This window comes from Taudactylus pleione, unplaced genomic scaffold (assembly GCF_031769625.1).
Source record: "Taudactylus pleione unplaced genomic scaffold, aTauple2 ptg000717l, whole genome shotgun sequence".
NCBI classification, from domain to species: domain Eukaryota; kingdom Metazoa; phylum Chordata; class Amphibia; order Anura; family Myobatrachidae; genus Taudactylus; species Taudactylus pleione.
The window spans coordinates 1,351,951-1,365,291 of NW_028285119.1; the positions used below are offsets into that span (position 1 = coordinate 1,351,951).

A 13,341-nucleotide genomic window follows, 5' to 3' on the forward strand; every position below is an offset into this window, starting at 1 on the left:
GCCTTACAACGGCTATTTGTGTATCTTTTCCCGCCAAAGAACAAGCCTAGACTGGCTAATAAACATTACATTACAGAGTACATTTCAATGCCTCTATCTCTATGATCCATAATTCGCAGACGCATGTTGCGATTGCATGTTGCGATCTCCTTACTGATGGAACCGGAGATCTGCAAATAAACAGTGGTTTAGAATAGCACCAAACACTGTCTGCTTATCATGTACTAAACCTTAGATCTCAAATACAGTCACTTCATTACATAATTAATAATGTATTAACCTTGATGCTAGGGAGCCTTTCTGTGTAAGTGTACAATGTATAAGTGTAGGGATATTAAGAAAAGACGCTAGTATGCGTTGAGCGTCTACGTGTTTGTGGAGTACACCATGGTACGTGCTTTGCGGGGCTGTTCATATTATATGTTTTAGTAAATGTATGTATTTATGTTACGAGGACTTTTAACAGTGTCCTATTGCGTGGGAAACGCACGACACTAAATAACAACATAGCGCCATCTATTACTGATACTGTGTGGGGAACGCAAAATAGCGCTGTGTAGCCATTCACAAAATGGGGTCGTGTAGCCATTCGCAAAATGGAGTCGTGCAGATTTTGATTTTACAATTTAAGTCTCAGCCAACCATCCGGCTTCGACAGACCATACACACTGAAACCACTGACTTTGATAGCGGCCGGCATCTGTCTATAGTTCAAAATATCATAGCATATGATCTATAGCTGTACTTTTATTTTGAGCAGCTCAGTAGATTAAGGACCTGATTCAGAGTGGGGAATGGAGTAAGACAGCGCCCGACAAATCTCGGTCGCCATGTCGACTAAGATTTTAGTCCTGGTAACAGAGTTTTCCTGCAAACCCTTCACCGCATGGAGGCTCCATTTGCCGGGCGCCCGCGGAAATTTTACCAGCAGGTGCCCGACTCACCGCAGCCGGAGCTCACTCCTGAGCGTCATGACCCCCCCCCCACGGGCACTATAGGAGTCATGACGTCTCTCCCATAGTTCCAAAGAGCAGCGGACACAGGATCGGGGTTTAAGGCAAGTATTCTTTTTTTTTTTTTTTTTTTACACTTTTTTGTGTTCGTGCGGCACTATTACAGGGGGCTTACTACTGGGGGCACTTTTAAAAGGGGCTTACTACTGGGGGCACTTTTAAAAGGGGCTTACTATTGGGAGCTCTATTACAGGGAGCTTACTACTGGGGGCACTTTTACAGGGCGCTTACTACTGGGAGCACTATTACAAGGGCTTACTACTGGGGGCACTAATACATTGGTTTACTACTGGGGGTACTCTTACAGGGGGCTTACTACTGGGGGCACTTTTACAGGGCGCTTACTACTGGGAGCACTATTACAAGGGCTTACTACTGGGGGCACTAATACATTGGTTTACTACTGGGGGCACTTTTACAGGGGGCTTACTACTGGGGGGCACTTTTACAGGGGGCTTACTACTGGGGGGCACTTTTACAGGGGGCTTACTACTGGGGGGCACTTTTACAGGGGGCTTACTACTGGGGGCACTTTTACAAGGGGCTTACTACTTGGGGGCACTATTACAGGGGCTGGTATGGGCATGTTGCAGAATCTGATGACCAATAAAGAGGTATGTGTGGTGATTTGATTTGTATGTGGGGAGATTGAGGGGCACTGAAAGGGCATGTGTGGTGGTCTATACAAGCTTTCATATATTTTGGTAATGGACAATGGTCTGGCTCCTAAACTTTTAAGATGGCTCCCTGTTTTTACAAAAATTTGTCGAGTCCTGGAGTAACATATAGCAAGTACCTGTGTACCATGTTTCAATGCAAGGGGTACAAATACATGTTATTACTGACTGTTTTTGCATGTAGCCCACAAATGCTGGAAAGCTTGCACTGCAATTTAGATTTCACTTTCAACACACCCCACCAAAAGCACCCATGTAACAAGAGCAGCCTCATCCCCATTGTGACTCTTCAGTAGACTCATTCCAACCCCCCCTGGGACTTGTATCCCCCTCCCCATGTCTTTCTGGCACCAGTTCCCCACGTGTTACTCCAGATTCCTCCTGTGTCACTACAGACCCCCCCATGTCATTCCAGTTCCTCCCTGTGTCACTCCAGCTCTCCGTGCCGCTCCAGGTCCTTGTGTCACTCTAGCTCCCCCCATGTGTCATGCCAAATCACCCCTGTGTCACAGGGTCCAGCCCCCCCATGTATCACAGGGTCCAGCCCCCCCATGTATCACAGGGTCCAGTCCCCCCATGTATTGCTCCTGCTCCTACCTGTGTCAGAGTCCAGCCCCTCCAACCAATTTTACCAATAACACTTACCACGCTGGCTGCATTCTCCCTGTCTGTAAGGTCTCACTCATGCTGTGAGAAAGGGAGATTCTGCTAACTACTTGCACCTATACAAGTGTATTCAACAGTGTTTGAATGCATTTGTAACGTAGCAAATAGTTTGAAGACTGTCCCTTGCTCTCAGCATTAACTCACAGACAGGGAGAGATTAGATTATGCTGACAGAAAGCTGCTCTGCTGTCTTCCACCCTGGTGGCTCCTGTTAAATTTTACAGAACCACTGAGCCACTGCCTCCACCATCAACTGTTTGGTCTTAACAACAAGTCTTCCTCTTGACCATGCCTGCATTCTTTTATGCATTTAGCAGCTGCCACATGAGTGGCTGATTTATATATCCGCATAAAAAAACTGCGTTTTCTATTGTATCTGAGTGTACTGTCCTCTTTTCTCTATCTCACCACATGGTGATCAACTGTAATTATCAAATTTGTGATATTGGAGAGGTGGATGACACGAATACATACGTTTGTGATTTTGTAAAGCTATTTAGTAAAATAAAAAGACACCTTAAGTGCGATCACCTATCACTTTGTATTTTTGTAGTTAATGTTAATAGGTATTTAAAATTGGTTTAAATTCATTTTAATCCTATTCAATATCCCTAGGGCTAGGCTATATATATTTGTGTGTCAAGGAACATTATGATGATTTGCTTTTAATATCACAGATCAGCCTGTTTATTGATGTGCTTACAAGACAAAAAATGTAAACTCTTGGGGCGGAATTCAATTGTTTTTATCCCCTATCGCGCCCGACGGAGCTATTCTATACTTGCTCCTGTCGGGCGCGATCAGCTGCCAAGCGCTACATTTCAGCTCGCAGCCCCTGGGGGATGAGAGCTGAAATGTGTGAAAAGTGACATGTTTGGGCGCCCAAACATCACTTTTCGCGATCGCACCCAGCACTTTGGTCGGGTTTAGCTGCTTTACGCGGCTAAACCTGACCTCTATGGGCGCGATCACGGCGAAGAACGGCAGCAATTGAATGGTGGCCCGCGATCTCCTGTCACTTTAGACGGGAGATCCGGACCGCGTAATCAATTGAATTCCGCCCTTGGGCTTTAAAAACCAACAACTTTAATTTGCAGCACTAGAAGGCAGTCTTCCCCTTCTCCATTTTCCTATTTTTACTACCTGAACTAACCCAATCTGGCATTTTGAGAGTGAGCTGACACCTACAAAATAGGGAGTGTATTTTTTCACATTTAAAGTATATTGCTTGTTTACTATACATAGTGTGTGTTGTTACACACTATGTATATGTGATTTTGGAGAGTTCATTTGTAAACATTGTAATAGTACACTTTGGTGGCAGGTAGCTTAATATATATGGAGGAAAGTGGGGGCACTCACCATTAGCAGCATGAAGTCCAACTTTTTATGCAGAAAATATAATGAACTTTATGCTGCTAATGGTGAGCGGCCGTTCTACTCTACATGTGTTAGTGTACACTATATACGTGCAGGGTGCTGGTCAGTGAGGAGGGCATATTTACATTTTGAAGGGCAAAATTTTATTTGTGATGTACCACTACAGCTCCTGTAGCTGTAATGTTACATGACATCTAAAATTTTGTACTTCAAAATTGAAATATGCCCTCCTCACTGACCAGCACCCTGCACGTATATAGTGTACACTACGTGTACGCCAGTAAAGCATCCTGAGACCTTTCAGGTGTGGGGTTGCTTCTCAGCCAAGGGATTGGGATCACTCACAATTTTGCCTAAGAACACAGCCATGAATAAATAATGGTACCAGAACATCCTTCAAGAACAACTTCTCCCATCCATCCAATAACAGTTTGGTAACAAACAATGCCTTTTCCAGCATGATGGAGCACCTTGCCATAAGGCAAAAGTTATAACTAAGTGGCTCGGGGAACAAAACATCGACATTTTGGGTCCATGGCCAGGAAACTCCCCAGACCTTAATCTCATTGAGAACTTGTGGTCAATCCTCAAGAGGCGAGAGGACAAACAAAACCCCACAAATTCTGACCAACTCCAAGTATTGATTAGGTAAGAATGAGCGGCCATCAGTCAGTATGTAGCCCAGAATTTGACTGACGGCATGCCAGGGCGAATTGCAGAGGTCTTGAAAAATTAGGGACAACACTGCAAATATTGACACTCTGCATAAGCTTAATGTAATTGTCAATAAAAGCCTTTGACACTTATGAAATGCATGTAATTTTACTTCAGTATACCATAGTAACATCTGACAAAAAGGTCTAAAACCATTGAAGCAGCGAAGTGTTTGTAGAACATGGGGGCCTGCCGTTCTGTGGTGGCAGGCCCTTTGCCTGGTTAGGATGGGATGAGAGACTGATCCTTGTCGTAGTAGCAGTCTGTCTAGTAAGCATATATTCTGGCAATAATACTAAAAGGTTTCAGCTCAAATATTATGAACTATCTTTTATGAACATTAGAAATAATCAATCTTTTCAATACAGTAATCGGAAGTTTTTACTTTTTAATTTGTTTTCATTGTAAAACAATTGTTTATGGAACATAAAGCATGGTCATGAATGTATCAACTGCTACTCGCAAATTAATCCAATGATAGTCTTGACACGCATTTGGTGGACTGATGAAAATCTGTTTTCTGTTGCCAAATGATACGGAGACTTACTGTAAATACCTTTTGGCCATTTCGTGTGACAAACCTCTGTAATCCATTTTGGCTCATCCACATGAAAATGCTTTTGTCTCTTTCTGGAAACCTATACACAGCCCTTAATCTATCCACCAGTTACAGTAGATGCATTACAGAGGCCTCAGTGGCCCTCAGAAACCAAGACTGATGCAAGAGTCAGCCTTGGTGTGTGTCTCTTTTGTAGTTGATATTGGTTTGGCATTAATTGATAATATTGATGATAACATGCATGTTAAGTGTTGCAAATAGAAATTACATCTCGTCCTTTTTGTTTTTTTACTTTCAGGGACCTCTCACAGGGCTCAGTCCACCATGTCGCTCTCCATGCGGCCTCAGAGGGTCACTTCTACTTCAATCATTAGAAGTCAGTCATTTGCCGGAGTAAACTCCAACTACGAAAAGGCCAGGTTTGTTCATTTCCGCAATAAAAATTGTAACTGGCAGTAGGATTTGATATTATGGATCTTGTACATATTTTTCATTGGTGTTCGTTAATATTTTTGTGAAAATGTTTAATTTTACAATAAACTTGTGAATCTAATGGGTGATTTACTAAGCCTAGAACATTCATTTGGTTTTAGACCTCTTTATGATGATGTAATATAATTGGTTATGTCTTGGCCACATTAGCTGAAAACAGACCGAGCATTATGTAGAAATTCCCTTAATAAAATACACAATTTCTTCCCTTTTTTTTAACAATTCTGTAGTCCTCACAAAATCCTATAATGTGATCAGTCTAATCTCATGTGACAAATAACAGGTCATGGTTTGTCAATATTTGCACTACATAAAAAGCCATTTGTAAATACTGGAAGAAGTATTTTTTGTCTTGTATATTTCTACATCAGGGTCCATAGGGTATCCACAGGATACCTTGCTGTATAGGTGATGACGTCAGGCATCGGGCACCATAAAGTAAAAGTTTTCAGCCTCCCAGGATGCACTAGGGTCCCCCTCCTATACCCCACCCCCGAGCCAAGGCATCTCAGTTTTCGTTGGTGCCCGGCCGGAGTCGGATGCACCTGTTTAGAGGGGGACTAAGATTAGCCCCTGAAGTTTTCTTCACAGCAGCTGTAGCTGCTCATCTGTATGTACAGCATGGACAGTCAATGCTGACGTCCATGCTGTCTTCCCTACACCCCCGCCGGTACCAGAACGCTGGTACTGATCCGGGGATGCTAGTAAGCATCTGGAGTCACAGCTAGCGGTGACTCCAGATGTTTGGGACCATTGCCGGATCTAAGGGGGACAACAAGGTAAGCAGCGGGGTCCCGCGGTGGGTCCCTGCTGAGAACATGGTCCAGAGTCCCCAGGCAGGGGGCTCCCTGGGGACTGGCTGCAGCGTGGAGCCAGGTAAGCAACCTGCGCTTCCACTACTCCCCCTGGGACAGCGGACCAGGGGTTAATTGCATGCCAGGGGAGCGCTCCTTCCCTGTAACACAGCCGACGCCTCCCCCGCTGCACACAGCCCTCTCTGCATCTGCTGACTGGCCCTGTGGAAGCGCTCCTCTCTGCTCCTCGGTGGCCATCTTTGCTGGAAGCATGGTGAGCGCTGCTGGACTCTGATGATCGGTGGCATCGTGGTCTGGGTCCCCCGGCATACCTCTCCTCCATTGGCTTAAGGTCTGTGTATGCAGCGCTGTGTCCTACCAGGCTCTGTGTCTGCGTAGTTGAGGATCAGCGCTGATAGTGCAGGAATTGATTTCTTTGCATTGTATGTGACTTCTGCTAGAGTCTGCTGCCTGTACTTTCACTTTCTACTGTCAGCCATTTCACTGTCCCTGCTCTTCTTCTGCTAAAGCCCTTGCGGTGTGGTGATTGCAGGGTGGTTCTCCCACTATACTAACAAGTATCAGTGAGAGGGGTCACATACTTATCATCATGTCTGAGAGTGATTTTCCTTTCCAGCTTCTGTGTACTACGCGCAAGGTACCAATAGCGGAGGGGGAAGGTAACGCGGAGGGGCTATGTCGGCAGTGTTATTTATTGGCACGGCCAATTACTGTCACGGCTCCGGTACAGGAGCCGCCCTGGGCTTGTTTCGCCAAAGACCTTACAACCCTGGTGGGCCAGTTAGCTCCACAGCCTGCTTTTTCACAAATGGGATTGTCCCAGCAATCAGTGGTGTCGTCACCCATGCAGGGTTTCCCGAGACAATTGATGGTACTCCACAGTCTCCCTATTTCCCCTCCCCTGGTTTCTCAGGAGCCTGCGTGGGTTAATTCACTGACAAGTTCTGTACAGCATTTGTCGGACGTGTTACAAGGGGAGTCTGTGTTGCGGCCACATAAGCGGCCGGTGGCGTCTTTGTTCGCTCATTATGAGGATGACAACGGGACGTCTGATGATGGGGAGATTCTGTATCTTTCTGACCAAGAACCTCTCCGTGCTAAAGAGTCGGACGCTAAGTCCAAGGTTTATATTCCTGGACTTATTCGGGCAGTCCGTACGGCTTTAGTGATTGAGGATGAGGATCCTCCAGTGTCCAAGTCAAAATATTTAGAGGAGGCGTGGAAACACCCTGGTAAACGGTATCAGCCTCAGAGACACTTGGCGGTGGCTTACCCGTTTGCCGACCGTTATTTTTCTAAGTGGGAATCCCCTCCACAAGTGGATTCTCATGTGACACGCCTGGTCCGAAGTGCCACGTTGTCCATGCCTTCCATGTCCTCCTTGAAGGATGCTACGGACCGTAAGGTGGAGATCTGCCTAAAGTCCGTTTATTTCCTTGCGGGGGGGGGCAGCCAGGCCGGGTATGGCCATTTGTTGGGTAGCCAGAGCCATGGAGCGCTGGGCGGATAGTTTGGAGGCGTCTTTGGATTCCGACTGTTCAGCTGAACAGACCGAGTTGGTTGGCAATCTCCGGGATTCGGCCACTTACATTAATGAAGCGGCCTTGGATATCAGTACCCTAACTTCTCGGATTTCTTCGGCAGCTGTAGCTGCTCGTCGCACCTTATGGTTGCGATCTTGGAAGGTGGACGCTGATTCCAAAAACTGTTTGGAAGCTTTGTCTTTTAATGGAGAAGTCCTATTTGGTCCGGATCTGGACAAAATTGTAGCCACGCTGGCGGCAGCCAAATCTGCATGTCTCCCGTCTGCTGCAGTTCGCCCAGTGTTGGTCGGTAACCACGACAGACAATTGGTTTCACTAGGTGGTTTCTCACGGGTATGCCCCCTCCTTTCGGCACAGGCCCCCATCCCGATTCTTCACCACAGGTCTTCCATCAGACCGGAACAAAGCCATGGAATTGCGGAAGGTTTTGCACACTATGCTCCAGGCTAGAGTTATAGTGCCTGTTCCATTCTCCCAGGGTTTCTATTCCAATCTGTTTTTGGTGCAGAAACCCAATGGGTCGTACCGTCCGATCCTCAACCTCAAAACACTCAACAAGTCCTTGCGGGTGCCGAGGTTTCAGATGGAGACCCTGCGGTCCATCATTCTGGCGCTGGAACCTGGGGATTACATGGTGTTGTTGGACATACAGGACGCTTACCTGCATGTCCCTATTCTTTTACGCCATCAACAGTTCCTCAGGTTTGCAATCTGCAACGATCATTTCCAGTTCCGGGCGTTACCTTTTGGCCTGGCGACAGCACCATGTGTGTTCACCAAGGTTATGGCGGTCATGGCGGCTTCCCTGCGGCTGCAGGGAGTCCGCATGTTGCCGTACCTAGACGACCTTCTGTTGGTAGCAGGATCTCCAGAGCTCCTTCTACGCCATTAGGATCTGACGATTGCGGTACTGCAACGGCACGGCTGGTTAATAAACTAGCAGAAGTCCACCCTGATCCCGTCTCAGAGGATTCTGCACCTCGGAGCCTTATTGGACTCCGGACAGCAAAGGATCTTTGTGACGGGGGAAAAGATCTCTGCCTTGCAGTTGAGGGTGCGCAGTTGTCTGCAGAGTCGCCGTGTGTCTCTGCACTCGGCGATGAGGTTACTGGGCTCCATGGTGTCAGTATTCGACATGGTGGAATATGCCCAGTTTCACTCCAGACCTCTGCAGCAATTGATCCTGTCCAAATGGAATGGACTGCCTCAGAGTCTGAAGTCCCAGACGATGGTGCTCACTCCAGAGGTTCGCCTGTCCCTAGCCTGGTGGTTGCAGACGACCCATCTCAACAGGGGTCATCCATTTTGGGTGGCGAATTGGGTCCTGTTGACAATGGATGCCTACCTTCGGGGCTGGGGAGCAGTCACGGGTCCACACTTGTTCCAGGGCAGTTGGACTCAGGCGGAAACAGAGCTTCCAATAAACATCTTGGAGCTCCGCGCGGTTTTCAATGCTCTCCAGCAGGCCCATCCGGTGCTCCAAGGTCACCCGTGCAGGTCCAGTTGGACAACGTCACCACCGTGGCCTACATAAATCGGCAAGGAGGAACCCAAAGTCGGGCGGCACTCGTAGAGGTGTCCCGAATACTGGTTTGGGCGGAGCGCAATCTCCCGGCCATATCAGCAGTATTCATCCCGGGAGTCCTAAACTGGGAGGCGGACTTTCTCAGTCGCCAGGATGTTCATCCGGGGGAATGGTCTCTGCACCAGGACGTCTTTCAACTTCTGGTGGATAGGTGGGGTCTTCCAGAGATCGACCTCATGACGTCACGGCACAACAACAAGTTGCCGGCGTACGGGTCTCGCACAAGAGACGAAAAGGCGTCTCTGGTGGATGCTCTGTCCGTCCAGTGGACGTTCCAGTTTGCTTATCTATTTCCTCCGTTTTCCCTTCTTCCACGGGTAATCCGGAAATTCAAACAGGAAGGAGGGACGCTCCTGTTGATAGCTCCCGCGTGGCCCCAGAGGCACTGGTTCTCAGACCTTCAGGGACTGTCCGTGGACGTTCCTCTGCGGTTGCCGTTACGACCGGACCTACTGTCACAGGGTCCTTGTCTTCACCCGGACCTGACTCAGCTGTCTTTGACAGCGTGGCTGTTGAGACGGCCATGTTAAGGTCCAGGGGGTTTTCCAGCTCTGTAGTGCAAACTATGCTAAGGGCTCGGAAACCATCTTCTGCAAGGATATACCATCGTGTGTGGCATACGTTCTTCCAGTGGTGTCGGCCGAGAGGTTATGCTCCTCGGGAGTTCCGTCTGTCTAGAGTGTTCGCTTTCCTACAGGCGGGACTGGACCATGGGCTTCGCCTTGCATCTCTGAAGGTGCAGGTGTCTGCCCTGTCCGTCTGGTTCCATCGTAGGATTGCTGCAATCCCTGATGTGTGTACCTTTTTGCAAGGTGTTCTCCGAATTCAGCCACCTTTTGTTCCACCGGTGGCGCCTTGGGATTTAGCTGTGGTCCTGAGGGCTCTCCAGGGACCGCCGTTTGAACCACTGGGCTCAGTGGACCTCAAATGGCTGACGGCTAAAACAATTTTCCTTCTGGCCATTGCTTCGGCCAGACGTGTTTCTGACTTAGGGGCTCTCTCCTGTAGACCCCCTTTTCTGATTTTTCATAGGAACAGGGCGGTGCTGCACACTCGTCCCGGTTTTCTTCCTAAAGTTGTTACAAGTTTCCACATCAACGAGGAAATCGTTGTGCCGGCTTTCAACTCACCTGACCTTTCAGTGGGTGAGGCCACTTTGGACGTTGTGTGGGCCTTAAGGATTTATGTTGACCGCACTTCTTAGTTTAGGAAGTCGGACGCCTTGTTTGTCCTCTCTGGCTTCCGTAAAAAGGGTTGGCCTGCTTCAAAGCAGACCTTGGCAGGTTGGATTCGTATGGCAATTTCTGAAGCTTATCTTCATGAAGGCCTGCCGGTTCCATCCTCTGTGAGGGCTCATTCCACTAGGTCTGTGGGTCCTTCGTGGGCAGCTCGACGTGGGGCCTCTGCAGTCCAGATCTGCAAGGCTGCCACGTGGTCCTTGGTCCATATCTTTGTGAGGTATTACGCGTTTGACACCTTTGCCTCTCAGGATGCTTCCTTCAGGTGGCGGATTCTCCATTCAGCACAGGAGCGTCCCCACCCTTAAAGGATACTGCTTTGGGACATCCCCAAGGTATCCTGTGGATACCCTATGGACCCTGATGTAGAAAATATGAGATATGGTAAGAACTTACCTTTGTTATCTCTATTTCTACGAAGTCCATAGGGTTCCACAGGATTCCCGCCCTGTCGCACCTGTGCTGCAGATGGGCTTTACTCTGGTCACCGGTTTTTCCATCTCCCTCTGGTGAGAATGTGATTCTTGTGTGTGTCCAGATTTTTTTTTCTCTCTCTTCCTTATCCTCCTCCGGCCTATGGCTTGGTACGTAACTGACATCCTTGGCTCGGGGGCGGGGTATAGGAGGGGGACCCTAGTGCATCCTGGGAGGCTGAAAACTTTAACTCTATGGTGCCCGATGCCTGACGTCATCACCTATACCCCAAGGTATCCTGTGGAACCCTATGGACTTCGTAGAAATAGAGATAACAAAGGTAAGTTCTTACCATATCTCATATTTTTCTAGTGTGCTAAGGACCAAATTTCAATCAAGCTTCAGTCGTCTGACAGCATCAGTTTCCTCTATAGAATTCTCTGGTATAAAGCAGTGTGTGTGATGAACTTAATGGTTGTGATGCGTCCAGGTCCTTTAGCTGCAAACCAACCCCAAATCGTCACTACTTGGCCGCCATTGTACTTGATGGTTGACATGGTGATATGCTGTGTCTAGTGTTTGTCCAACATGTCAAGAGCACTCATCTAGGTCTTATCTTTGCAAACCTGAGCTACTGTACACTACAATGGCTTTCTTTTAGAGAAGACGGGCTTCTTCTTACCTATTTTTTTTAATTTAAACTCTTTCTGATGGTAGTCTTGACTTTAACTACTTGGACAGAGGCCTGTAGATACCCCGATCTAGCTTTTGCAGTTGGCCTAACTTCTCTGAGCATCATATGGTCTAATGTTTTGGTCTGTTCCCTAAATCCCATTATTTTAAGACCTTAAAATTCCATTGTTCCATTGTTTCCTAAATTATGGCACTGTTCTCCAGGTGCCCTATAGCCAGGCCTCTGAGCAGGTAAGATTAAAACTACACCTGGTACTCAAAACAGAAATGATGTATGTTTCTATGAGGTGCTTCTGGGTACATGTAAAGTAGATCAGTTATGGCTAGTGACTCATCATTTAATAACAATAGTTTATTCTGCAAAACTCATTGTATATCACTTGTGCTCCAACATTTATAATGACTCAGTCACTAATGGTAGAACAACTCTGCCTACTTATATTTCTCCCTAAGAGATAATAACCACTTACCTACGGCGGTTCTGATGTGATCGCTCCTCCCTCTATCAGTAATAGCTAGTGCTACAGAAGCTGCAGTGCTTTAAGTGAATACGGCAATCATTGCAAACCTATCCATAATGCTGACTCACTTCCAGTTTTAGAGTATAAGATTATTTTTAGTTTTGATGAGTAGTGCTGGCAGAAACTACACTCTAAACTCATTCTATTATATTTTGGAGGAACTATATTAAACAAAAAGGGGCTAGGGGTTGTTAGAGATGGGCGCACATGCACAAAATCAATGCATTAAAACTTGACTTTTATTAGTTATAATACTAAAAATTCCAATGGTACAGTGAAAATTAGAGGTAAAAAATGTATTTATTGAATTGATAAACATACATATAGATTAGTGTATAAAGATATAAAAATGTGAACAAATAATTTCCCATTATTATGAGAGCAATGTACTATGTTGAACCGGAGCAAAATTATATGAAATATGTATATTCAATATATCTAATAACCTACATATAAATGATCCTTGTTTTTCATAAAGCTAAATTAATAAAGGAATTCACTAATATTGGTGGTAATAATATCACATCTACTTGAGTGGCTTGTGAAAACTTCAGCAATAATGTCCTCCTTTAATATAAGGCATAACTGCTGGTTCAATCCTTTAAAGGTCAGACAATCACATAACGATACATATTATCTTTTGCTGTCTCATGTGTAACAATTTATTCACTTAATATAATACACATTGGTTTGTGAGCATAGAATAGCGTCACACTAATACTGCTGAATAATATCAGTTTTATTCTGACTGATCAATTAATATGAAGCTCACAAATCACTTTAAGCTGTGCTGCCATAAATCGTGTTGTTGCAATGTTAACATCATCCCTAATCAGGTAGGAAACCTGAAAAAAAAAAAGCTCTGTGTGTCTCTCTCTCTGTCTCTCTCTCTGTCTCTCTCTCTGTCTCTCTCTCTGTCTCTCTCTCTGTCTCTCTCTCTGTCTCTCTCTCTCTCTGTCTCTCTCTCTCTCTCTCTCTCTCTCTCAAACTACTGAACCGATTGTTATGAAAACTGCATAATTTTGTAGTA

The 13,341-nt window shown here is 46.3% G+C and overlaps 1 protein-coding gene across 6 annotated transcripts in view; it reads left to right on the top strand.

The window, feature by feature from the left end:
- Positions 1 to 13,341, top strand: part of RIPOR1 (RHO family interacting cell polarization regulator 1) — a 238,548-nt gene that overhangs the window by 92,338 nt on the left and 132,869 nt on the right. For all 6 annotated transcript variants that reach the window (XM_088456781.1, XM_088456786.1, XM_088456785.1 and 3 more), the window contains one exon: positions 5,308 to 5,428. In XM_088456781.1, the coding sequence (XP_088312907.1) occupies positions 5,334 to 5,428 (95 nt within the window). In that variant the 5' untranslated portion in view covers positions 5,308 to 5,333. The remainder of the gene's footprint in view (positions 1 to 5,307; positions 5,429 to 13,341) is intronic.